This window comes from Miniopterus schreibersii (assembly GCF_964146895.1).
Source record: "Miniopterus schreibersii genome assembly, chromosome: 19".
Lineage (NCBI taxonomy): Eukaryota > Metazoa > Chordata > Mammalia > Chiroptera > Miniopteridae > Miniopterus > Miniopterus schreibersii.
In genome coordinates, this window is record NC_138119.1 from 234493 (window position 1) to 262200 (window position 27708).

At 46.4% G+C, this 27708-nt stretch overlaps 3 protein-coding genes across 3 annotated transcripts in view; 2 read left to right on the forward strand and 1 right to left on the reverse strand.

Moving 5' to 3' along the window:
• LOC308548950 (histone H2B type 1-C/E/F/G/I) overlaps positions 1-27708 on the forward strand; it is a 329370-nt gene that overhangs the window by 104749 nt on the left and 196913 nt on the right. The gene's annotated exons all lie outside the window — the stretch shown is intronic.
• ZNF322 (zinc finger protein 322) lies at positions 5665-16105 on the forward strand. The gene is made up of 3 exons (XM_081121088.1): positions 5665-5859; positions 11166-11246; positions 11832-16105. The coding sequence occupies exon 3, from the start codon at positions 12016-12018 to the stop codon at positions 13240-13242; it is 1227 nt and encodes a 408-aa protein (XP_080977214.1). The 5' UTR covers positions 5665-5859; positions 11166-11246; positions 11832-12015; the 3' UTR covers positions 13243-16105.
• On the reverse strand, positions 17785-21017 carry ABT1 (activator of basal transcription 1). The gene is made up of 3 exons (XM_081121089.1): positions 20743-21017; positions 19661-19866; positions 17785-19534 (listed from the first exon to the last, which is right to left on the reverse strand). Exons 1-3 carry the CDS (start codon positions 20981-20983, stop codon positions 19154-19156), a joined length of 828 nt encoding a protein of 275 aa, XP_080977215.1. The 5' UTR covers positions 20984-21017; the 3' UTR covers positions 17785-19153.

The following is a 27708-nucleotide window of genomic DNA, read 5'->3' on the forward strand; positions in this document are numbered from 1 at the left end:
TTTTTACATTTTCTACCTTTTTTGATATTTTCATTTTGTTCATACAACCTTTTCTTGAGTTTCTCCATATTTTCCTTCAGTTGTTTGAGCATCTTTAAGACAGTTGTTTTAATGTTTTTGTCTAATATATCTGAAATGAGATCTTCAGGGAATGTTTCTATTGATTTTTTTCCCCTTTGAAAGCCATTCTTTCCTGTTTCTTTGATGCCTTATAATTTTTTTGTTGAGCTCTGGACTGTTGACTCTAATAATGTGGTAACTTTGGCGATCAGATTCTCCTCCTTCCTCAGGTTTTTTGTTGTTGTTCTTATTCTTAAAAAAAAAACAAAAAACTTGTTATAGGCTCTTTTTGTGTTGAGGATCAGCCTAAAGTGTAAACTTGAGGTCTTCTTGGGTCTTTTCTGACCCTTTTCCTTGGCATGCACAGTTACTTTCTATTTTCCCCCATATATGTTTTTGAATGTCCTAGTTTTTAAAGTCTAGCTCCCAAAGGAGGGAAAATTAAAAAATAAATAAATAAAGGGGCAAAAAGAGCTCTGATCGTTTTAATGTCTTGAAAGGCAGCTCAGCCAGAGAAAGAGGGGTTTGCAACAATGAGAGGAGCTGCAAGGACAATTGGCCTCCTGCCTTTGTCTGCACTTCTCTGATCCAAAACAGCCATCAGCTACTAACAGTGTTTATATCAGCCCAAGGAGGTAGGAAGAGGAACAAAGAAGAATGGAAAGCAAAGGGAACAAACCATCAATAAGTTATTAATAGGTAAACCCATATGAAAAGGTATCAATGAGTGTACATAATCTAAACACATCAATTAAAAATCAGAGATTGTCAGAATGTATTAAAAATATGCTGATTATAAGAAACTCAATATATAGTTATATGCGAGATTTAAAGTTATATACAAGATACAGAGTAAGACAGAAGTGTGGACTGGAGACAAATTCGGGGACGATTTATTCGCTCATTCACTCATTTACTCAGTTTATTGGGCACCTCCTACGTTATTAAAAAAAAAAAAAAAAAAGTAAAGAAGACCTTGGAAGGTGAAAGATCGACTGAGATCTTTTGGGGCAGGAAAAACCACTTCATTGGAACACAAGAGCAGCTGCGGACAGCACAGCTGTCCCTGGTCGCACAGCCCAGAGGGTCTTACGGTTGCGTGAAGACGGAAAGGCGAGCTCTCCACCGTGTCTGGCCCGAGTCCTTCGGGCGCAGCTCTGGCTCTGATGGAGTGATTTTCAAGCAGCATCTACTGTACTGTTTTAAAACGAAACTGGTAACACGACGGTGCTTGGAAATAACATTTTCTATTTTACTGGGACTGTGGAAAACCAGCCCCAGCTGCCCTCTTAGCGCAGTAGGCAGCGCGTCAGTCTCATAATCTGAAGGTCCTGAGTTCGAGCCTCAGAGAGGGCACGTTTTTGGTCACAGCCCGCCCGCACCAGAAACCGCGAGCCCACGCGTGTTTTAGCGCTTCCTCTCGCTCTCACGGAAAAAGCTAGGACATTGCTCTTCCAACTTCGTGGTCTGAAGGTCGCCCAACTGCACTGAACGGGCGGACCAGGTGTAAAATCCTTTTTTTATCATCCAACAAATATTTCTGCAGCACACATCTTATTAAGAGACCATGCTGGGTACAGTGATTAGAGCGAATAAAACACTTAAGTTCCTTCCTTCGTGGAGCTACATCTCATTTGGAAGGAGTGGGAGAAACAGACAGGCAAAGAAGAAAATGCACAATAAATTAAATGGGGAGATGTCTGCAGTGGGGTAATCATTAGGCAGTAAAGGGAGTGGGGAGTGTGGCGGTAGCACGTTCAGCTTTCAGAGAAAGAGTTTTTAAGTTAACAAACAGCCTCCGGATGGATGGGAACGGCCGTTACCCCCGAGCTCCTCCCGCTCCCGCAGTGCGGGAGAGGAGTGACGTCAGCAGGACGGCCGCCGGGAAAGCCGCCGACCCCGTTCCCCGGCAGAGACACGAATTTAACATCCCGTAGGGTCAAAAAGCCTTTAATAAGAACTCCCGAAACCAGTTAAGACGTCGCAGTGTCCCAAGCCAGGGGAAAGCCAAGAATAGCCACGTTGACATGGATGCGCCGCTGCATTTCACCCGCTACAGACTCTCCGGGAAGGTAGCTCCCCGAGATCGGGAGAAAATGTCCAACGCGCCACTGCTCGGGGAGGGAAGAGAAATGCATATTTAACATTCTGGCTTTGTGAGGCGAGGGGAGGGGAGGCCAGGGGAACCGGTTTCTGCCTCACCTGACTGGCAGCGAGGACGGAGAGCCTCATGCTTTGGATGTCCCGGGGCCGCGGAGAACCCGCAGCAACGGAGATAAACGCCAGAGGGAGCAAGAGATCACGAGCTTCGGGGAAAGAAGCCGACAACCTCCCGGGGAAATGCCCTGCACAAGCTCAGGGAACGCACATCTCTGACAGGTCTTCAGATCCTCCAGCCAGGCTGGTTGGTGAAGGTCAGTCGGTCAGTCAAGACTGGAGAACAAGTAGCTGCTTTTTCAAATGCCCAAATTTCAGCAAAAAATCCCAAGGCATATGAAGAAACAGGGAAATCTGACCCAATTAAAACAATTTGATCTCCAGAAGCCAACTACAAAGAAACTCGAGATATAATTCAAAATAATCATTTTTATGAAGCTCAATGGGCTCTAAGAGAACACAGACAGTAGTGAATGTGAAGACAAGTCATTTGAAATGATCAAACTAGGGAAGCAAAAAGAAAAAATTAGGAGGAAAGTGAAAAAAAGTGTAAGGGACTTATGAGACATCATCAACAGAATAAAATATGCATATAGGAGTCCCAGAAGGAGAAAAGGGAGAAGGGGCAGAGAGCTTATTTGATAAAATATGGCTAAAAACTTACCAAAACTGAGGAAGAAAATGGGCATTCAAAGGACTTCAATTAGGATGAACCCGACCCACATCGAGACACATTATAATTAAATTGTCAAAAGTCAAACACAAGAGGGAACGTTGAACGCAACAAGAGAAAAGTGACCCATCATGCCAAGGGACATCTCATAAGATTATTGAAGCAGAAATATTACAAGCTGGGGGAGTGAGATGATACATTCAAAGTGCTGAAAGAAAAAACCTGCCAAGAACAGTATATCTGGCAAAACTGTTATTCACAAATGAAAGAGAAATAAAGACCTTTTCAGATAAACAAAAGCTGAGAGAGATCATTATACTGCGCCTTACCAGAAATGCTAAAGGGAGTCCTTCAAGTAGAAATAAAAAGATGCTAGACAGCAACACAAAAGCATAAATATAAAGCAAAATATTTAACAAAAGCAGAAACATAAAGCTTTCTGATAAAACTAAATATATAGGCAAATACAGAACCCTGTAACACTGTAATGGTGGTGTGCAAATCACTTTTTGATTTTGATATTTAGAAGATAAAAGCATAAAAACTGTAAAACGATGTTGATACAAAATATTAATATTTTTTTGTGTGCTAAAAAATTATTCTTTTATTTATTTTTCCATCACCATTTATCCCTTCTATGCCCTCTTCCACCTCCACCCACCTCCCTTCCCCCACTTAAGGAACATCTTTACTGCCTAAGGGACACCACAACAGGCCGCTCTCATGGCATATGGTAGACATTCCATGTAACCCCATCACCCATCAGTCAATGGAGCCATCAAAGTCTGGAATGGCTCATTCAAACGAAGGCGCCCAGTCAGGCCCCACAAACCCAGGCTCCCAGCTGGGCCCAGCTCTTGACCAGCTACCACAGACCCAGGATTTTGACCCACTCCAGCACCACACCAGCCCCCGAGGACCCAGCCTGGAGGCCAATTCCCACAAACCCAGGGTCCTTCTCTGTAGTCCCAGCTACCATATGTAACTTCCACCTCTATTATGATACCTGCTGTCTCCAAACTAGGCTGTAAGTCTTTAGAGGAATGGGACTGAGTCTTACTTGCCTTTAAATTCCTAATACCTAGCATGGTGTCAAGTGAATTGGAGGTGCTCGATAAACATTTCTTGAATGAATGAAACAATGAGGAAAAAAAGCACTTTACTTGGGCCAGAGTCTCTTGAAAGACAGGGTTAAGAATACAAGAGTAAGTCCTCACTTAATATCGTCAATAGGTTCTGAGACTTTAAGTGAAATGATATATAACAAAAGGAAGCTTACTATAGGCTAACTGATATAAACAAGAGGGAAGTTCCTTCATCATCTCATCAGCATTATAACAAAATGATGAACAAAATAATGTTGAGGACCTGCTGTACTTTTCCACAATATGCTCACCACTATTGAGATAGGCATATAAATGTAGTGGTTGCAAGCACAGGGTCTGATATCAAATTGTTCCTATTTCAGCTTCCTGTTACTAAATGTGGGACCTTGGACAAGTTACTTAATCTGTGTACCAGTTTCTCCTAAGATAAAAATAATAATACATATCTCATAGAATGTTACAAGTTAATGAGATAATACATGTAGAGTGATTAAAACAATGCCTAGAATATATCACGTACTCAGAAGTAATTAAAATTTATTATTTCAAATATTAAGAAGACTCTGGATAGGGTGTTCTGACTTTACTTAGAAGTTTTCATTAAAAAACTAACATGAAACTAATCTGCATCTCCTTTCATGAAGAATTCCAGGATTAGAACCTGTGATTAGTTAATCTTGAAATGTGACCGTTAAAGACCCCGATGATGCTCTCAGCACCCTCGAGCCGCAGTCTTTTGCTCACAGTCCAGGTCCTTGGTCACCGTGCCCAGGCTGGAGACCTCTGTATTCTTACCCCTCAACCTTAACCTTTGATATCTGGTGGCTTTTTAAAAGCTCTGTTTCATTTAACAACTGAGCAGGGAAAATATATGTATATATTTCATTCTAAAGGAAATCTCATTTCTGCTGCAACTCATAGTTGATTCCAGCCCAGAAGCATACCCGGAAATGGCCGGGAAACCTCGGGGTCCGAGCAGCCCCGTTCCCACCACGCGGGCCCACCGCGACCCCCTTTAAAGCCTTTCTTCCAGCCCGATGGGCACGTCCTCCACGACAGCGCTTCTGCTGTGCTTTTGCAACCGAACTCAAGGGGTTCGATGCTTGGGGTGGTCTACTGAAGAGCCAGAGGCGTGGCTGCCTTTCGCGGTTCATTTACTTGCAGTAAGAGAGGAGTCGGGCGTGATCACGTCCAACGCGGGGTCTCCGGGGGCGAGGCGTGGTCGCGGCTGACACCACGGTTGCTCAGTTACGTGTTGATTTCGCCTTTGCGGCTGGCGACCCTCATCTGGTTGGGTTCCAGCCACGCTCGTCTGGTTGTAGCTGCGTCTGCAGAACACTGTCGTACATTTAAACATTTACCGAGAATACCCTTTAGGAAGAATCCCCGCACCTTGAGACCCGGATCCTATCTAACACTTTGGGGTCCTCCCTTCCTTCCTGGTCCTTCGGGGTGTTTTTCTCAGGGGTGGCGGCACCCGTCTGGGCGACTCCAGTCCCGCGTGCAGCCCCTTTTCACAGCCTTGAAGAAAGAACAGGCGTCGGGAACAGCAGCGCGAACGGCCGGCGGCTTCCACATCCGGGCCCTCGGCAGCCTGGGCTAGGCCGCATGCGCCCCGGGGCCCCGCCCCTCCGGAGCCTCAGCCCCATTGGCGCAGAGACGGGGGGAGGAGCGCGCTGTCGCCGCGGGCGGGTGACCACGTGACCCGCGGCGGGGCGGGGCGGGGCTGTGCCGCCGCCTCCGGCCCGGCTGAAAGGGCTCGGTAGCCGGCCTGGTCGGTGTGGAGGCGCCGCCGCAGGGCCCGGCCCCAGCTCCCCGGCCCGGCGCGCAGAGGGAGCTGCTCCTGGCCCTCGTCGGCCCCAGGTTTGCTTTCCCTCCTTGCCCGGGGGTGCGCCCTTTGGTCCACGACCGCGGAGCCTGCGGCCGCCGGGAAACCCGGACCGAGTGTCCGCGAGTAACCGGAAGTGCGGCGGCCGAGGGTCGGTGCGGGGGCCGCGGGGCGAGCGGGCGGCGGGCTGTGGGGGGCCGGGCCTGCGGGGTCGGGTCGGGACGCGGCCGACCGGCGCCCCGCGGCCTGGGCCCTGGGAGCGGCCCTGCTCCGCCCGCCCTCGCGCTCCGGGACCGCGGGCGCGACTGAAAGGCGGTCAATGGAAAGTTGAAAGAAGAGCCGCCCCGCGCGGTGGGTCGCGCCGAGAGCGCGGCCGGCGCTTTTCTCGGCGACCTGCGCCGTTCGTGCCGGGGAAGGAGCCCGAGGACTTTCGGTGGCGCCCCCTCCCCCTCTTTAATGCAGAGATTAGTTGTGTTGCATTCGAATCAGATGCGGGAGAACCCGGTTGATTTAATCACGCCGTAGCCATTTTTGGAAACTTGCATTATATGTAACTTTGTTATGCACACTTACCAGTGGTAGGAGATTGGGTCCTTGACCTTAGAGGTTGACATAATACAGACAAAAAACAATTAGCAGAAGGACAAAAGTTAAGCAAAACAGGACTCGGGGCTTTGTGATGAAGTTAGTTATTATCCAGGAGGATTCTTGATATTTTGTCTTGAGCTGGTTGGGAAGGAACCATGGCTACCAGGGGCAGGTACTTCTTGCAGGAGAAACAGAAGGAAGCAAAGGTAGGAAGAGGTAGGATGTGGTTGAAAGATGCTGACCAGACTGGAGAAAAGAACCAATATGTAGATGTCCAGCTCCAGAAAAATTATAAATTTCTACATTATTGGGTGTGTGTTTTTTCTCTAGGACAGGGAAGAATTGTATGTTGTGAATAGTTATGTACTAGAGACCTTTTGGAGCCAAAAGGAAGACAGTCTTGAGTGTTTGTTATGGGAAGTGGCATACAAGGCTGTATGTTTCCATATAAGTGGAGTGCATTTTGGAGGGGGAGAAAACGGGGACCTGGGGAGGACAGGAAGGAATGGGATAAGATACATGGAAAAGGGGAATGATCCTTTTTTAGCTTGTGGGATAGCAGAGTGATATAACTGGGTCCTATCCTACCAATTTAAGTGTATTTTATACTACATTCCAACATGCATATTCACAATAGGCTTGTAGTAATTGCTTCTTGATTGATTTGAGCCCCCCAAAAGGCATTATGGTCAATGCTTAGGTAGGCTCAGGAGTCAGAAGATGGCAGTTTAAATCCTGGCTCTGCTACTTACTAGCTGTGACATCTTAGGTAGTTATTTAACTGCCCTAAGCATCAGGCTTTCTATCTGTAAGGTGCAAACATTGGTAATAACATCAACTTTACAAAGTTCTTGGGAAGATTAAATGAGACAGTCCATGTAATCAATGAAAAATAGGTATGATAATCCCTAATCTAGGGCCTGATAGGGTAAGAATTATCTATTTTTTAGATATTGCTTTATGGACTTGTCTGCTTGTCCCATACAGCCTTTAACTGTAAAGATAACCTTGAGCTTTGAAGTTCTTTACTCAGCTTGTGTGCTTGGACTTTTATTGCCTGCCTGTTCATTCTGTGCACTCTGACCCTCACAGTGGAGGAGAGAACCAGTCTCTTCCTACAGGAGGGCTTCCTGGAGCTAAGACTTGAAGGATTGATGCACTCAGGTTTGCCAGAAGAACCAGCCAGGGCTCCAAGCCTAGCTGGTTGCGTTGCTGCTGGGCCTCCAAGGAGGACGATGGCCCTTTTTGGTTCTGGTATTTATGCACTCGCACTCTCATTCAGTCAGCTAATGTATTCCAGGTGCTAGGGACACTGCAGTGAACAAAGACTTAGTCCTAACCCTAGTGGAAGTTATAGTCTAGTAGGAGAGAGAAACAAATTAAGGAACATAAAATATATACCACAAAGTGGGGCATGGCTGTGTTAGATAAAGTCATCAGGGTGTGCTGCTTTTTGAGGAAGTAATTTTCAGTCCAACACTTGAGTCAAATAAAGGATCAGGCAACCCCCGGGGGAAGAGCATTGTAGGCAGAAGGAAGCAGTGCAAATGTTCCAGGTATCCTGGGAGGCTGGAGGTAGGTGGAGGTGCCACGTTACACAGAGCTGTGAAAATTTTGTGTTTATTTTGTGTGATAGGAGACAATTATAGTATTTTGAACTAGGAAAGTGTTATGAACAAGTAGACTTAGATATGGATAATAAAATTATTTCCTTGTTTAACAATTTTTTTTCTTCTTAGTGCCCCACAGTTGTTGGCTACTTAGGGCAAATACAATACCCTGGGCTGATAACTTTAGGAAATACTCATTTACAGTCTGTGACCAAGCTCAGAATCCTTTATCTCTACTCTATTCTCCTTTCGACCTTAACAATAATACACATTTTAAAAGGCAAAATTCCCATAAACCCACCATCTTATATTAGTTATTTGTCTGATGCCTGCATATCTTTTACTTAGTTGCGATTCTGGATTCTTCCTTTTCCTCCTGACATTTCTCCATAACTGTTTTTGCATAATCTTTTTATAAATCATTAATTTGCTGAGTTACTTTATTATTTATTTGGTTAATTATTTTAAATGGATTTTAAACAAGGCTTTATGCAAGATGCAGGCACAGAGGATGGGCTCAACGACTGTTTTTTGTGCATGTAAAGAAGGAATTAAGGAAATAATAGAACCTGTCATTTATTGAGCACTTGTTGAGACCCAGACATTGAGCTGAGTCCTTAACTGACACTGTCTCAGTTCTCACAGCAACTCCTTGAGGCATGTAATCATAGCTCACCTACTTTATCAAAAGGGAAATGGAAGCCTAAGGACTTTAAGTCACTACCCAAGTTCTCACAGCTACAGAGGAGCGTAGTGGGAACTTGAACCAAAATCTAATTTCAGAGCTTGAACATTTAATTTTAACTAGCACAGTGTGCCAACTCTCAGATACCATGTTCTTTAAAAAAAAAACACAACCTTTTCATTTTAAAATCATTTGAGACGTACAAAAATGTTGTAAAATAGTACAAAGAATGTCCATACACCCTTTGCCCATAGTCCCTAAATGTTAACATTTTACTGTGTTTGCTTTATGATTCTGTTTCTCTGTTCACACAGATATGCATTTATTTCTGACTCAGCAATCCCTGTTCTAGAAATTCACTCTGAAGATACCCATGCATAAGGTTACTCATCGTAGCAGTGCTTGTAGTTTGAAAGTATTTAAAACAACTGAAATGCCCATGTGTACGAAAGTGGTTGAATAAACTTGGTATATCCACATATAATGGATATTTTGCAGCTGTGAAAGAGAATAAAGAAAATCTTTACCAATTGATGTAGAATGATTTCCAGGATAAACAGTAAATTGTAAAAGCAACAGGGTAAAAGAGTGTGCTTGCTACTTTTGTGTAATTTTCACACTGATACTGGTAGTGGGCTGTGGTTCACACTCTTCAGGTTTAGTCATCGGTGTTACGTAACCTGTGTCCTTTCTTCTACATGATGTGTTTTCATTGCTCTTTCATTTAAAAAAATTTTCAGAATGTTTGATTTTTGTTATAATGGCTACCTTTGTATACTTAGACCTTTTTAAATGCCTCTAGTCCCATTTTTTAAAATATATATCTTTATTGATTTCAGAGAGAGGGAGGGAGAGGGAGGGAGAGAGAGAGAAAGAAGCATCAATGATGAGAGTCATGATCAGCTGCCTCCCACACGCCCCCTGCATGTGCCTTGACTGGGAATTGAACTCCAATCCATGCTTAACTGCTGAGCCACGCCTGGCCAGGCTAGTCCCGTTTTCTTATTGAACCTTTAATTATCTGGTTTCCCAGTTTTTAATAGTGCTCTTCACTCCTGCCTTCCATTAATGCAGTAATCAGTGAGGTTATTTCAGTTTTCTTCCCCTTCTCCCAGTTTTTAGTTGAATTATTTTTATTTTATAGAACATAAAATGTTTTACAAGGTTGCTAATTCAGCAGCACATTTTCACTTTGCCACTGTGGTCAAGTTTTGTTTTAAAACTGGATGGTATTTTTAGAAGATACTGGGGAGATAGATTGTGCATTTTAAAATTTTCCTCCACTTTGAAGGACCTTAAATTTCCCTTTGTTCCTTTTCTCCTTGCCTATGAGGTCCACAAGGTTCCTCCCCTTCCTTTTTACTCTCCTCTTTCCTAAGAATTGTTGTTCCAGGCTGCCTCTTCTATGTGCACGCTAAGTCTCTTCCTTGTATCCTGCTTTTATCAGAACTCTTAAAATTTTTTTTTTGTACTTAGAGTGGGTTTTCTCTTTTTGACAGTGAACCTTTGATCGATTCTGCCACAGGTAGCCCCGTTTTGTTTTCTGTCCACTGACTGAAGTCAGTCTTAAATTACTGGCATGGAAACCCATAGGTTTTCTGAAAAATCCCAACTGAATTACATTTTACATTTTCCTTGACTTCTGTGATTCAACCTGTATCAAGTTCAGGCCAGGGGATACAGAGGGGACAAAGAAATAGTGAACTCGCTGCAGGTGAGGTGGTGGTCCCATGATCTAGTGCGGAGTTCGGAGTTGTGTTTTATGGGAGAGACAGCTGGCATGTGTTCACGCCATCTTTCCTGGAATCAGAACCATGAAACATGTCATGTTATTAGTGGCGGCTGTGGGCTAAGTGTATGTCCCCTGTGCTCTCTGCATCTGAGCGGCTCCGTGTTTGCTTCTGGTCCTCAATAGCAGAAAGGTTGCTGAGGAAACGGAAAGTCTGGTGACCTGGAGCAGGCAGGTTAGAGCTGCTGAGGGAAGAAAGCAGTGGACAGGCCTGGTGTCTAACCTCTCATGCCCATAGTCAATGTGTCCTGAGTTGTTTGTGGCTGAAATATAAGTCAGCCTAGTCTTGTAAATTGTGAATGACCAGAGTGGTGGCGACGGCGGGCCCTACAGGGAAGGTGTGGAGGGGTGTCCTCCCTGGGGACACTGTGGTCCCTGATGTACTTCAGACCAGGGCAGCTTGTCTCCTGGAGGAAGCTCATGCTTCATCAGCGAGCTTAGTGTTAGGGGCCCTTCCCTGCAGTGCCGCTACGTCCCCAAGGATGGTTTGTAGGTTCTTTATTGTCCATTTCCTCCAAAGTCATGTGGGATGACAGGGATTGCGTAAGAAAACCCACCTGCTCTTGTTAAGAAAACTGTCCCCGTTTTCGGGTGGTTTGAGTGAAATGATGTAGTGCTAAGTCCTCTCATTTGTGACTGTTTTTCCTTTTCTTGTCCTGTGTTTTATAGAATGCGGTTGCAATCTTCCTTGAGAAATCACATCCTCAGGACCAGGAAGTAAATGCTGCTTTTCCTTCATTCACATTCTAGGTGAGTTCCATTTCCTCAGCCTTTTGAAATGGCCCTTCTTTCTTCTAAACCGTATCTCATCAGACCAGCTCCCACCTTATGGCATTCAGCCTTGGTCCTTTACCAGACAAGGACACAAGTAGGACTGCAATAAGCTGCTTATTAAGCACCAACTGTATGCCTGAGCTGCTCTGTATATTAAGAAAAGAGCAGCAATCAAAACAGACATCATGCCATATTCTGGCCGTAGACAGCAAATCCGTGGATTTCCTGTGCACTGTATTAGATGACAAGTACTGTGGAGAAAAGCAACAGTGAAGGGGTCAGGGAATGCCAGGGCACTACTCAGCCAGAGTGACGGGAAGAACCTAGGTTTGAGATCACCCAGGTTGTGGAAGAAATAATAATTCCTAGTACTTTCCATATATGTTGCTGATTGGTTTGATACTGGCAAAGAGAGAAACGAACTGATTTCAGCCCCTGCAAAACCGAGGGTATTTACGGACCCTGATGCAGAATTTCTGTCTTTCCTACAGTGATTTTTAACTTTGAGCATTATTTTCTTAGTTATAGGAATATAAATAATATTTCTCCTTTGTCTCACAGTGTTGGAAATACCGAGTAAGGAACTGGTAGTGTATATGATGTTGGAAACTTGTAGAGACCAACAGCTCATGACTCAAAGATCTAAAACAAGTGTATCTTTCAAGTTCTTATCTGGAAAACGACAATGAAGAAAATGATGGGTCAAGATGACCAGTGGAAAACTCCCTAGGAGAGAGCCATAGAAATGTGCACTTCAGAAGAGAGAGCTAATCAGAGAACTCAGAGAAGGAAATTATATCATGCGTGCCCTGAGAAGGGTCAAAAGATTTTCATTCATGTACATGAGATTGCTCAAATAGATGATCAAATATACCAGTGCCTTGAACGCAAGCAAAACTTCTGTGAGAACTTAGCTCTTATTATGTGTGAGAGAACCCACACTGGGGAGAAACCTCATCAGTGTGATATGTGTGAAAGAACCTTCATCCAGCGCTCAGATCTCATTTCACACCAGAGGGTCCACAGTTATGAGAAACCTTATAAATGTAGCAAATGTGAGAAGAGCTTCTGGCACCACTTAGCCCTTTCAGGACACCAGAGAACACACGCAGGTAAAAAGTTCTATACATGTGACATTTGTGGCAAGAATTTTGGACAGAGCTCTGATCTGCTTGTCCACCAGCGAAGCCACACAGGTGAGAAACCGTATCTGTGCAGTGAGTGTGATAAATGCTTCAGTAGAAGTACAAACCTCATTCGGCACCGAAGAACTCACACCGGTGAGAAACCATTTAAGTGTCTGGAGTGTGAAAAAGCTTTTAGTGGGAAATCGGATCTCATTAGCCACCAGAGAACTCACACTGGCGAAAGGCCCTACAAATGTAATAAGTGTGAGAAAAGTTACCGACACCGTTCAGCCTTCATTGTTCATAAAAGAGTTCATACTGGGGAGAAGCCCTATAAATGTGGCGCCTGTGAGAAGTGCTTTGGCCAGAAATCAGACCTTATTGTCCACCAGAGAGTCCACACAGGGGAGAAGCCCTATAAATGTTTGGAATGTATGAGAAGTTTTACTCGGAGTGCCAACCTCATCAGGCACCAGGCAACTCACACGCACACTTTTAAATGCCTTGAGTATGAGAAAAGTTTCAGCTGTGGCTCAGACCTTATTGTGCATCAAAGAATTCACATGGAAGAGAAACCACGTCAGTGGTCTGCATGTGAGAGTGGCTTTCTCCTAGGCATGGGCTTTGTTGCCCAACCAAAAATGAGAACTCAAACAGAGGAGCTGCATTATCAATACAGTGTGTGCGATAAAGGCTTCCGCCAGAACTCAGCCCTCCTTCAACATCAGACAGTCCACATTGGTGAAAAACCATATATCTGTAATGTGGCTGAGAAAGGGCTTGACCTCAGCCCTTCCCATGCGTCAGAAGCCTCACAGACGTCTTGGCCGGACAAGAAGTTATAACAACATAAAAAAAGTACTTAAGAATCAGAGAACTCATTTAGATGAACTCTAGGCTAATCTTAGACTTTTCTAAGAGCTCAGACTTCAGTGGGGACCAGAGAATCTGCGATTGTAGGAAGTTGGGAAATGGTTTACCCAAAGAGCCAACCTAACAACACCTATCAGTCACTCCAATGAGAAACCTTCAAAGGCCTTCAGGTTTGGAAACCTTCAGTCTGAGCTCATATCTGATCACCCACAAGAAGATTCGTACTGGTGGGGAACCTTGTAGATGCAAGAGAGTGAGAGAGCTTCCTAGCAATGCTTACTCCTCTCCATCCCAGAAAATTCGCACCAGAGGACAATGCCATTGGTGTGAACAGTGCTTCAGACACTATGCACAGCTCACTGGATGTCAGAAAGCCCACATGGGAGAAACCCCAGCAAAGTGTGGAAAAAGCTTCCCACAGAACTATGACTTTCTTACCCATCAAAGAAGCCATATCGGTAAAATTTTAGGCATTTGTCTTGAATGTGGCAAAAGCATTAGATGGAGAGTCTTCTTGGGTTTGCAACAATAAAACAGTCTAAGAAGAGACCTTATGAAATCTCTGAGTGAGAAAAGCTGTCAATGATCAGCTCCTTTGGTACACCAGGGAACTCACACAAGTGAAAAAAACCGTAAATATCTTGAGTCTGAATAAAGCCTTGCTAGAAACCTCTACCTTTGGGCTCCAAAGAACCTACTCTGCAGAGAATTTTGCTCTGGTGAGAGATCTAGTCATGGACTGTGTACATATAATAGGTATGAGAATAACCGTGCTCATAGTTAACTGACCCATGGGGTGGCGGTGACTTTAATGAGTCAGTATGAAAACAGTTGTTAGATACCCAGAAACGTGTTGTGGGAGGAGCTTGGGCAGGTCAGAGCAGGCTGATGGAAAACTCAGGTGAAGATGCTTTTTTATCTGAACCACTTAGTTGATGATTGCTTTACTTCCTCTTTTTAACATTTGGAAATCCAATAAAGGAAAGGACTGTGCCCGTGTGATAGATGGTGTGGCATGTGTTACCGTTGGGGAGAGTACTGACTTTATCTCTTGATTTTTTTTTTTTAATCTTGGCCAGACTGGGGACTGGTGTTTTGATAGTAGCTTGGGAAACTTGCTGGTAGTGGAAAGAACTAAGCAGTAGGGAGTAGTTATCCTGGATCAGAACTCCCAAGTTTCCCCTTTGGAGGGCCAACCTCATAAAGAAGCAGAACACCCAATGTTTTGCTTGGTGTGAGTTGAGGCATACCCTCGAAGTTTCCTTTCCCTAAGATATGAGTATCACTGGTATATGAATTTTCTGCTTTAGAGATTCATCTCTTCAACTCAGAAATGCAGATTTCAAGATGAGTTATGATATTGCTAGTATCTACAGTTTTGTGGCTTCATGTATCATCTCCTCCAATGATAATGTATTCTCATCAGCTCATGTCTGAATGTCTGAGGGAAGACTGGAAGAAACGTTAGGCCTGCACAGGCGAGTAACACACGATGGAACAATGTTAATGGAGGAACCGTGCTTCTTGGTTTTGACTATCCTGATTCCAAAGCCAGTGTTCTTTTCACTCCATTATCCTGCTGCCTATAGCAAAGTCAGCCCCATAATGATATGCCTTTCATTTACTTTAGCTCTGCCATGAAAAGAGAGGATGCTTTTTATTCCCAGGGAAAGGATTGCAATCACCACAATATAAGGTATTTATTTGGCTTGGAACGTAGGATGCTAAATGCTAGAGGGGAAGAGTAGTTGCCAAATTCATCAGAGGTTTGAGGATAAGCACTTAGCTCCAGGTTAACAGAATTATTATATTTAACATTCTCTAGAAGTACTGTAATTAATCCAGGAATCTATAAATTGACACTTCTGAAGGTTTTTCCCCCCTCAGATTAAAACACATTTAATAAAATACTTAAGATTCCTGCAGTGTTTGGGACTAGACTGGTGAATAAATATTTTGTTGCTAGTCTGTCTGGTTGATCATAGTGAATCCTTAAACTCAGGAGCGTTGGCCTCGGACTCCTGGAGGTGGCCAGCGGCTATTTTGTGTGTGGCTCTAAGCTGTGGTCCTGATGACTGGCTGATGATCTTGATAATCGTAGGGTCGGTGGGTATAGCTCATAGTGATAGTATGGAATCTGATTCTAGGGTGTTTTTTCTTTTAGCAAACAGATTCTGGAAGGTGATTCAATCTGATAGGTTTTTGTTTTCATAAATAGCCCTTATTCCATGAAAAGTTGCCCAGTGTGGTAAAAAACACAAGATGTATTTGTTTTTCTTTGGTGAAAATCATGCCTATCACTAGTATGTGTTTGATTGTTGTAACACTGAAATAGTATGGGTGTATGGCATGGTGGTGATGAAATCAGTCCTGTGGCTACTTGTTAGTCATTAGAGAGAACTTGCGGAAGGGGACAGAATTGGTCTCGTTGGCATAATGACTTGACCCTTCTTTCAGCTAATCTCACTGGTGATTGTCTCTAGTCTTCAAGTAAATTAAAGATGGACCACTCCTCAAACACCGAAGTTTGTGGGTATGAAACAGGTCCGAGGTCTCTTAACCATGGGGGAAAGGTGTTGGTATTATTCCTATAGCATAACCTGAGGTTGGGGAGGACCACTTGGGAGCCTGTAACCAAAACTAGAAGGTACCTTCTGGGATGGATGGAGGTTCTCTTGAAACAGTGCCAACCTAGATCTACCTCAGGTAAGTAGTTAGAGTAACTTTCAAGATTTCAGACCAAACAAGACACTTGTATTCAGTGTATCATTCCTATGCTTTAATGTTTTTGTTTTCCCTTAATTCTTAAATAAACATTTGTTCTGAAAAACTGCATTTTGTCTACTGTACTAAGAAAAGCTTTCCCCCTACACCTGCATTAGAATAAAGCAGGTATTCAGGAATCCTTTCACAATATATATCATCAGTTCATCATGATGTATACTTTACATTTTAATCTTGCAGTTTTGTCAGTTATACCTCAATAAAGCTGAATGAAAAAAGAATAAAGTGGATACTCATGTGGCCCTGAGCCCTGGTGGTGACAGTCACCGGCGTGGCTCAGCAGTTGAGCATTGACCTAGGATCCAGGTGATTGGGGTTCGATTCCCAGTCAGGGCACATGCCAGGGTTTCGGGCTCAATCCCCAGTGGGGGGCGTGCAGGAGGCAGCCGATCAGTGACTCATTGATGTTTTTATCTCCCTCACCTTTCCTGTCTCTGAAATCAATATATATATATTTTATATATATTTTAAAAATTTCTAAAAAAATAGAAGTCTAGGAGTTTCCAGTGCTAAGGCTGAGAGTGAGTGAAACCTGGAAGGAGTGCAGTCTGTGCTCCCTGGGCAGCGGGTCCTTTTGGAGCCTCCTCACTGCATGACATAACAGCACAGGGAGGAGTAATAGCTTCATCTGACCACATTGGCTAAAATTCAGTAACCACCAGTGCTCCATTAATGACCCACGTGGAATCCAGTACCCTTGTTAATCACAGATGTTAAACACATCCAGGTTTCCAAGAGAAGAAAGACACCTGGGAGGATCATCCTCTAGAGCAGCTCAATTCCACTCAACCATGCTTTTCCATACTCCACACCCTGGGCAGGATGTGCTAGTACTAATGCATCAGTGAGAACATGAACACACCTATGGCAAGAGGATCTTCAGGTGAGTGGGGAAAGGGTTAAATATCCTTTCCAATGTAATTAGTGAAGGTCCTGCTAAGAAACGCTTTCTTCTAGAGATGTTAGGTGGCCTGGTGAGTCCAGACATGGCTAAATTATTAGGAATACTTTCTGGTTTATCAGGTTCCTTACCATGAGAGGTTTATGTGTAGGGTTGAGGTTTGTGGGTGAACATAGGGCAGGAGACAGCTCTGAGACCCTCTCGTCCAACATTTTGTGTATCTGACAGTTCTACTAGTCTAGCTGACCTCTAACACCTACTTACCTACCCATGCCCTTATTGGTAGAAATGTGGGTTGATGTATAGATACAATTAGTGAATACTCATCCCTGAACAGTTGAGTGTTATCTGAGTCGTGAGATAGACCATCTTTTACATGTTTATTGTCCACGTGTGTCCCTGCCTCAGTGCAGTCTTTTATATCTGGCATCTTTATCTGGTGTATCAGGGAGGCTATTTTTATGTATGGTATTATTTTCTGGAGACATGTTGAAATTATGTTACTTACAAATAGTGTCAATTTTGTCTGTTTTAAAAATATATTTTTGTTGTTATTAGAGAGGAAGGTAGAGGGAGAGAAACATAAACAGAGTAAAACATCAATTGGCTGCCCCCGGCACACCCCCTACCGGGGACAGAGTCTGCAACCTGGGCATGTGCCCTGACTGGGAATGGAACCAGCAACCTTTCAGTGCACAGGACACCCCACCAACTGAGCCACATCAGCAAGGGCAATTTTATCTTTTTTTCCACTTGACTTTTGTTTTCACTTTTGTCTATCACCAGGATTTTTTGGAATGTATGAATAGTAGTGGTAACAGGGAATATCTTCATTCATTTGTGACTTTAATTAGAATATTCTAAATGTTTCACAAATTTTGAGATTTGTAATAAGATCTTCCTGGATGCTCCTTATTTGGTTAAAAAAACTTTTTTATTATTGGACCACTAAGGGTTTTTACCATTATAGAGTCTTAAATTTAGTTAAACTTCAATCTTCTGGTACATTTGCCCAGCTTTGAAACTTGGATTCTGACCAGAGTTTCGATCTCTGAGGCTGTGTGCAGACTTCTTTCTCAGTTATAGTGTTACCTGTTGTCAGTCCTTACTAGTTAATACTAGGCTGCTCTGCATGTTGTCTGTGACCCTCCCCTGTCTGAGCCCTAACACAGAGGTGTACCTGAGGGGAATCACTGTGCCCACCGTAAAGGTTTCAACCCAACACTCCATCCCAGGAGCTTTGTTTGCAGTTGTAGTTCACCAGGCTCTTCCAGACTTCTGTTCACCTTTCAGGAACAATCTGGAAAAGCTGGTGAAAAATGACTCCATCTCTGAAGACTGTGATTGGGAATTAGCTCCAGACAGTGTCACCATGCTCTCCCATGGCCCCACACTACCCTTTACACACCCCACATCCACCATGATGCCTGAAGTACCTCTATGCATTTATTCCTTAAATATCTCCCTTTTCCTAGTGGTCTATACGATTCTTAATGCCAAGGACCATGTGTTGTTAGATGCTGTCATTCACATCCTCATATAATGACTTAGTAAGTACTGAATTAGACAACTGATTGATAAAATAGGCTAAAAACTAGATAGGTAGAATGGATTCTGAGACCAGACCAGATGGAATGAAGGTGAGGGAATGGGACACAGAAGACGGAAGTTGTAACTTACCCAATGCTCTGCCCCTCAGGTACAAAGTTGTAATTATATATATATTTCTTTCTTTTCTATAAATACATTTGGAAGGTGTTTCCCAAACCAGTCCCACCCCATTAACCCCACCGGTTCATCTTTTCTAAATGAAAAGGATGCTGCTGCTGCTGCTGCTGCCGCCAGTATCTGTGGTTGGTGAACAGCTGCCCCAGTCTACCCACTGTCACTCCAGCTTGATACAAGGCTCTTCCTGGGCCCAGGAAGTGGGATTTTTAGAGGTCCCCAAAGGGTAGGAGGCAGGCAGCCAAGAATCAGATAAGATAAAACAGGCATCTGTAGTAGTAATAATCGTGCTACTAGCATGAATTAGGTGCTTCTGCCAGGCACATGCAGTAGTTGGAGAGGGGAAGAGAGGCCCAAAAAAAAGAGGTCTGGACACTCACTAGACTCCTAGTCTGAGAAACAAGCTCAGACTGAGTAGTCATTATCAGGTGGACAGAACTCTGGGCTGAGCTAGGAGATGGACTCCCTGCCCCTCAAGAGTCCTTGACCACCTTGGGGTCTCCCATGCTCTCTGAGGGTGGTGGGGCTCCAAAGATCCTGGCGAGGAGCCCACGGTTGGAGCGGGCCTGGTCCTGAGCATTGGCCAGGCGAGCCCGTTCACGACCCCCTGGACGAGCTGCCTTACGGGCCCTCAGCTCCTGCTCAGTAGGACGCTGGGCAAATGTCCAGGAGCCATCCGGGCGGGTGGAGTCCCCGTCAGCGGCAAGGAAGCGCTTCCCTCGCTCCACACTGCGCAGATAGAAGTCAGTCTCACGCTTGGCCTGGGCAACTTCTGCTCTCAGGCGCTGCCTGCGCACCTGGCGCTCAAAGGCAAGATGCTCGCTGAGGTGGGACCAGGTGAATCGGTGCAGGTACTGCAGACAGGAAAACAAGAAAAGGTCTGGGTAGGACAGGTCAGGATGGAGAGAAAACAGGAGGTGCCTGGGCTGGGTGGGAAGGTAGGAGGATGGGAGATGCGACAGACAAGCCTATCCCCTCACCTTGAGGTTCCATAGGTCGTAACGGAAGGGGCTGCGCCTGCGGGCACCCATGGGCGTGTTGTGAAGGCTGGCGGCCACACGCTTGGCTACTCGCTTGTCCCGGAACTCCACCCAGCCCTCTGTGTAGTCCTTGCTGTACTTGGACCGCTTTTTCCCTCCGGTGGCTGAGGCTGCTGCTGCCTTCTTCTTGCGACGCACAAACCCATCTGTGTGCCAAAGACAGAGCAGTGGTCATGGAGACAGACGCAGCACCCACTTACTGCATTGCCCGCTGGCCGAGTTCTCAAAACCTGCCCGCAGGCCAGGATCCCAACTCTAGGTCTTTGCCGGAAAGGGAGTTGAGAACTGCAAAGTCTGCCCTTTCTCCCCATGTCTAACTCAACCCTTCCTCAGTGTTAACTCCTGTCACGATATAAATGGAGTCATTTGAAACTGGAGCCAGAGCTGCCCTTCCAGTACTGGAGCCGGTACTGCTTTGCACGTTTATGCCTCAAACCTTTGGATGTTTAGTGGCTACTGGACTAACAGATAACAGACTGAAAATTAAAAACATTGTTTAGAATTAGCATCACGATGTCATGTTACCTGCACCAATAGCGACGCCTTCCTTCTACTGACGTAACTGTCCCCTTCCCTTTCTCATAAGTTCCCTTTGTGTGTTTGTCTCTTCATCAGAACACTATCTGGGCTTCTGCCTGAAATCAGTGCTTTCCCAACAGCTGTTCTTATTGATCTCAAATAAATGCTTGTTGCTTCTCACTTTGAAAGGCCTTCGATTTGGTGGTTAACGCTCCTTAATCAGGTCTGCCCTAAATGTTCTATTTAAAACCCACACGGCCCCCAAACTCCAATCCCAATCAGTGCCTGCTCAGGAGTTGGGGGCCGCAATGACAAAGAGATGTCTTCCGTTCTGTGGAAAAGCCACTAAGATTTAACAAACTGGCAAATTCAGGCCAAAAAGGGGGGGGGGGGGGCGGAGGCGAGATTAAACTCCAAATCAGCTCTCCGAGCACAGGCCTGCAGGGCTCCCGCCGCAGCCTGGCCCCTGCGGAACCACCCCGGGGCCTCGGGCGCGCGCTTACCCTCGGGCTGGAAGAAGACGCGCCCCACCTCGCCGTAGGCGCTGAGGAGGTTCCGCACGTGCAGAGGCCGGAAGCGGGGCGGGATGTGGCCCAGGTACACGATACCCGGCACCACCCGCTTCCTGGCGCTGCCAGCTGCCTCCTCGGATTCCTCCTGCTCCTCTTCCGCCTCTAGTTCCAGGTCTCCCCCTTCCACAGGCTCCTGCGCTGCCGCTTCCTTCTCCGACTCCCCTGCCGCCATGCTGGTCGAGACGTGAAGCAAGTCTGCCGTAAAGCGCCGCGCTGTCTGACGCGCGCCATGTGCGACGCCGGCGGCGAGGGGGTGGGGCCGATGAGGGTTCTGACCAATGAAAGGTCCAGGCCTGGTGCAGAGGGCGGAAGTGGGTCCCGGTTCGCGGGAAATTCAAAGCAGGAGAGCGGCTCACAGGCTAGGGAAAGGAACTAGCCTGACTTCCGGGCTGGAGAGAGGCTGACCGGAAATGGCGCGCCGGAAGAGGCGCACCGGCCAAGGCTGATCCCCAAGTGTAATGCTCCCTGCAGAACGCCCGGTGAGACGCGAAATGGCGGGTGGCAGCAGGCCTTGCCGGGATTTGGGAGTGGCTGGAGTGTCTTCTGCGGTGGCAGGCGGGCACGGCTGCGTGGATCGGAGGCACCGCCTTGTTCAGTCCTCTACAGTTCACGGTCATTCTCGGGAGCCGTCCGGCTTTCTTACCCGCCACCTTGGGCTGTTAGGGGGGCCGTGTGCAGGGCGCGCCAGTGCCCGCGCGATGGCGCTCCTGAGCCGTTTCCGCGTGTCCTGCGGGTGACCAGAATTGCCTGTCACCACCCTCCCCGGAGAACTAATGGGCTCCCGGTCGGCACTGCCTCTCAGCTCTGATTTGGCTACTCGTATTTGGAGGCTGAATTCCCCGAAGGAGGTTTGCAAAGTCTGCCTTTGTAAAATGTCAATGCCCAGTATGTTCTCCGGGATCGGGGAGTGAAGACCTCATACTGGGGGGCCGGGAGCAAATCCATCGCTCCCGGTTCTCAGCCACGATAAAGCTCCCTGGCTCTGAGCGATGGGGTGGGGCGGGCTTTCTTTCATTCCAGTTCTACACCCGCCCTCCTAGTAGAACCATGGAAAATAAACAGGCAGTAACAAATGAGTGGCGGCCAAATTGAGTTCTGTGGCTGGGTAAATTCTGTCCAGGGAAGAGTATGGAGAAAGCACCCAGGTAGTGGTGAGAATCAAGGCAAGGCTCACACTGAGCCACTTTGAGATGAATGGTGGGTTTCTACACGCAAAGAGAACACCTAAGTTACGACCTCTCTTGTCTAAGATGGGGGGTGGGAGCGGTGCGTTTCTCCTCACAGAAAGTTGTTCACTTTTTGTCAGCCCTGATTGCAATAATAATAATAATAATACAAAAGCAGAAGAACAAGCATTAGGACATTGTAAAGATCTGGGAAGGTCCACTCTGCATATCCTGCAGAGCCTAGGGACAGAGTCCCTTTCTTAAATAAGATGTTCCAGCTCCATTTTAATTTTGATCCTCTTGCCCCAATTTAAATGAGATTAGAAAATAACATTAAACCTCAAAGAGGAACTTTCTAATGATGCAACATGAGGCAAAGCAGTGGGTGAAGGTGTAGATGTTGGGTGAGGGCCTTCACATTGCTTGAGAAACTTGATTTTTTCCTCCTGGATGCACTTGCGCTTTCCTTCCGGTTCCCTGCTTCTGCGGGTGGATTCCAGTGTGAAATAAACATGTCCAGTTTCTAAGCACATGTTTCCGCGGACTCCACTGCACTCGGGAGATATCTCCGGACAGGATCCAGCTCCGTGCAGCATGTTACAGGTGGCACTGGGGGCCTGAAGTCGTCCTGAGGCTGTTTGATCACTACTGATCCGCAGCCCAGCTCTTAGTTCTATTGGATGATAGGCCAACTATAACTTGTATCCGAAAATGCTAAACTCTTTCTAAATATTAAGGTGGGTAAGGGAGAGAAAAAGGCACGCCAGGGCGGGGAATTAGCTCAAATGGTAGAGCGCTCGCTTAGCATGCGAGAGGTAGCGGGATCGATGCCCGCATTCTCCAGTTTTTATAAATAACTGCTAAAACGTTCTCCGACAACTCCCCCGGCCTGAGTTCCGGACCTCTCATTGCCCATTTCATGACAGGGATAGCCATCGCGTAAAGACCCACGTACTGGTGATTACCTCACCTTCAGGATAGGAGAGGCAAGGGTCGACTTTTGGGGCTTTCTTCCACGCTTGCAGGTTTGAATAAAAGTTCTGAAGCATGAGAACAAAGATACAAGACATTGCCAGGCACAAAATTCGCAGGCAACTCTTCCTTACCTTGATCTAATATCTTTGTAGGAGAGGATTCTTCAATAGGTATTCGGGGTCACATTTTTGAGACAGGGTAAAAATGAGATTGGCACAAAATTATGAAGTGCTTTCTATTAAGAGAGATCTCTACCTTGTAATTCCCGAAGCTGGTAGAAAATCGTACTAATTTTTCTCTATTTTTACTTCTAAAATGTTTGTTTCTCTTGTAGCAGTGGTTCTGAAACCTTGCAGCACGTTAAAATCACCTGGGAGCTTTTAAAACTACCAAGGCGGGGGGCTACCTGCAACGCGGCCAGAGCGGGGGCGCTTTGTAAAATCTCCGCAGGTGATTCTGACGTTCCCTAACCGTTGTTAGCAGAGGTTGAGAAAGGCCGTTACCTAATTAAAGGTAGCAGTGGGCGTAGTGCCGGAGTTTCGTCCCGCGGGCGGGGCTGTGGGCATCACCTGGGAAAATCCTTCCTGAGGCTCAGGACTCTCTGGCCACCAGGGGGCGCGCGTGCTCCACCAGGTCCCCGAGGTCTGTCGGTTCGCTTGGCAGCCCTTCCCCCCCCTCCTCCGGGTCTCCGCCGGGGGGCTGATTCGCAGCACTGGACCCATTGGGCCCATTGGGCCGCCCCTGATCGCCTGGTCCGGCTCCGGACTTCTCTGCGGAACCGGCTCCGTGCGAACCAAGGGACTGAAGTCTGGTCGCCGTATTAGGCATGGTTACGGAGAGTAACGATTGATATAAAAACATAGATTCGCTGCACAAGAAAAAGTCAAATAGATGCCCATCCAGGACTTAGAGAACTGGGAGGGACTGGGAATGAAAAGGGACGCAAAAAAGTCAGTTCCTTCGAGCCGGATTCGAACCAGCGACCTAAGGATGCCCGGGAGCTTCCACTACAGTCCTCCGCTCTACCAACTGAGCTATCGAAGGAAGCACGAGGGCCAGCTCCCCTCCGCGGATGCCAACTCTGCTCACAGCACCAGCGACCCGCCACCTCACGTGTCCGCGTCGTGGACAGGTCGCCGTGGACGAAGGAGAAAACGGGAACAGCCACTGATTTGCAAGAAGCAGTCGGGCACCGCTGAGAGAAGTCCCTGCTTCTTGCGGCTCTCCTCGCTCTCCGCTCTCTTTTCCATGTGTACGCATTTCTTGAGCTGCAACACTTGAAAATAAGTAGCAGATATCATGACTTTCCTCTTTAGACACTTCGGCGTACACACCCGTGTGTGAGGGCATTTTCTACATATGCCATCAGTATCACCCCTAAATAAAAAAAGGTTTCTAAACCATCAGAGATTCAGATTGAGTATGTCTGAGATGGAGCCCAGAAACCTGAAATTTTAGAAACTCCCCAGGTGATTCACATGTACAGTGGGTAGCCAAACTCAGGCGTTTCCATTTAATTGTCCTGAGTGAGGCCTGAGAGAGCATTAGAACAGCGCTAGTGAAGTCAGAGGGAAAGCGTGTGGTTAATTTGGCTTTTAGAATCTGTGTGTCTGCTTTCTCTTCTCGTTGTCGTGGGTGTTTGGGTGAAACACAAACCTGTGAAGGCATGAAAGCTTCAAAGGAATAATAAAGGAAGACATGCGCAGTGGGATTTTATAGAGGGGGGGAAATCTCAAAAAGTCTCCGTCGGTTTGACCAGGGGACTGATTTTCAAGTCACTAATAATAGCAAAATTCGCTCCAATCTGGAATAATATTGGCAAAGTACAGGGCTGAACTGACCTGCTCCACAACCAGCATGTATTTGAGCAAAAAGTGTGCATGGTGGGAATGAAGCGAACACACATCAGTGGCAGGACAGGGCAGTATCTTCTAGAAGGTAGAGAGTTCAGAGGAGTTGGGGGTAGACATGCAGTTTGGAGTTTGAAAAACAGGCTTAAACTTTTGGATTTTATTTTGCAGGCAATTGCAACCTGTGGTGGTTTGGTTGGTTCTTTAATTGCCACAGGAAGGGGAAGAAAATTTGGACACTGTGTCCATTGTGCTGCGTTGGTGTGAGTGACCACGCCCCGAAAAGGTGTAGGAGGCGGTGGTAATAGAAAATTTGTTATCCATGCTTCCATAATGACATGTGCTTGGATCAGAACGTGGAGTCTCCATTCTCAAGACTCCGTGGACATTGCTGCCTCTGAGCCTCTGCCCGTCAAACTGTTCCCTCTGGATCGTTTTGTCCACCGTCAGACTTTACATTTTCCAACATCTCTGCACCTTCTTTCTGCATCCTAGACCTTTTCTGGTGTGGATGGTGCTTCAGGATCATCCGAAGCGCCTAACTATACAGAGTAAACGGCCTACTATAGACCAAATATGAACACAAGTAATAGGCCAGAAAAATACATTCCCTCCAGGGGGACGGGGAGTGAGGCCACATTCAGGAGTTAAGAGGGCACGGAATTGATTAGCAGAGCCAGGAGCAGTAGCCGCTCACGGAGATTCCATAGTTCCACGCTTTAAGGGTGTTGGGCTCTAAAGTTTCTCGTTTGACAGCGAGGAGGGATGTCTTTTGGAGCTAATGGGTGTACATGAATCAAGTAGAAGAGCGTTATAAGTAAATTAAAAAGACTCGCCCAACGTGGGGCTCGAACCCACGACCCTGAGATTAAGAGTCTCATGCTCTACCGACTGAGCTAGCCGGGCGCTTGTTTACAGCACGGCCAGTGTACTATGAGACAAAATCAAGCAGAAAAAAACATTAGCAGTAAATTAAAAACACCCGCCCAACGTGGGGCTCGAACCCACGACCCTGAGATTAAGAGTCTCATGCTCTACCGACTGAGCTAGCCGGGCACCTGTGGAAAACGGTCCCAATGTACTATGAAACTACTAAGATTCTATTTGGGATGACTTTGGATAGAAGATTCTAGATATTGAGATCACGTTTTTGTTTTATTGATAAAATCACATGAAATTCAAAGAATGTAAGCATTCTGTGAAATTATTAGCATGCGTTACACGCACTTTGACTACATCTTCCCACCTCCCCCCATTCTCACCAACCTGTATTGACAGACCACAAAATATCGTGAGAGAAACAAGCAACAAAAGTTGGGCTCGTCCGGGATTTGAACCCGGGACCTCTCGCACCCTAAGCGAGAATCATACCCCTAGACCAACGAGCCACACGCCTGCGGGCCTCTTCTGAATGTATTAAATATATGGTGAGTTTCTGTTTGTTGTTTTTTTGTACTTCATGTATAAATGTGTGCAACTATAACTAATATTTTCTTTTTCTCTCCCTCCACCTTCCTCTCTCATATTTTTCCTACTTTGAAAAACCTGTTGCTCTCAGAACTTCCCCGGACTTTCCTTCCACCCAACCCTCTAAAGACTGTATAAAGCCTTATTTCTCAGAGGTTGTTGACCCATCCTTTGAATAAACAACTGTGGCGTTTGTTAGAAACGCAGAAACCTGTGCCCTTTCTCTGGGGCGAGGTCCCATAGGCTGCATTTTGACAAGGCTCCTACGGCCCCTGCAGCTGTAAGCGCGGGGCTAACTTGGCCCATGTGCGCGTTCCCAAACCCACTCGGTCTCAGCATTTCCCACGTAAAACAGTGAAAACAGGTGCAAATTTACTCAGAAGGATACGAAGCTGTGAGGACGTGAATGAGTAGAGGAAATGGTCTGCACAAGGAACCAGGAGATACATAATTAGGGCGCTGAAAGTCTGGTGAAAAATGAGGCTGATTGGCAGGAGTCACACCAGGAAATGACAGAACAGAGGGACAGGTCGGTGACAGAGTGCGAGGCAGAGCCTGGAAAAGGGCTCAAGGTGGGATCCTCTGAAGATCCGCCCCGATGGAAACACTGCGCGTCGGGGACACCGAGTCCGGGCTGCTCACGTGGCCCCTCGTTCCAGTCGCTCAAGACTTATCTGTTTGGGAGCATTTCGAGGGAAGTGTTTGACCAGCAACCTGGTGACATTCTTGTTCCTTCTGATGAATTTAATAACTGCTAAGGTGCCCTGCAGCGTGTCTGCTGCCCCAGGGCAAGCGCTGCGAGAACTCCGCTGGCGCAGACCCGCGCTCTGGGCTCCCTCTAAGGGCCCGCGGCGGTGGAGACGCTGCAGGCGGGCCTGGGTCTTTCCTTTTCTAGGAAACTACACCCGAGTGCGAAACGCCGCGAGCTTAACCACGGCCGCGGAAAAAATAAAAGTAAAAATAAAAACGGAGCACCCTTGGCCCGTACGGGGATCGAACCCGCGACCTTGGCGTTATTAGCACCACGCTCTAACCAACTGAGCTAACCGGCCAACCGGCAGGCGCCAGCTCGGGAGGAGGGTAGAAGAAATTTCTCCTCTTGACCTTGCTGTTTTTTGGGTTTTTTTCCCCCTTCCAACAATGTGATGCGTTCCAGCAGCTGAACTCGCCCACACCGACCCGGGCCTCTCATTTTTCCAATGTTGGTCCTATTTTGTCGTACCCGACGCAGCAACCACGGGATAACAATACGCCTCCTTCCGTCTTAGTGTTCTCAGAATAAGATTATTTCTCTTCTAAAGGCCAGCCAGACACCATAAGGTGGCCGTTAATTTAATGAATCCTGGGCAATTCTCCTGGTTGTTCCTCTTCGGCCTCTCCATTGGGTATGTTTATCTCTTTCAATTTCGTTTCAGATAAAGATTTACCAAAAGACTTTT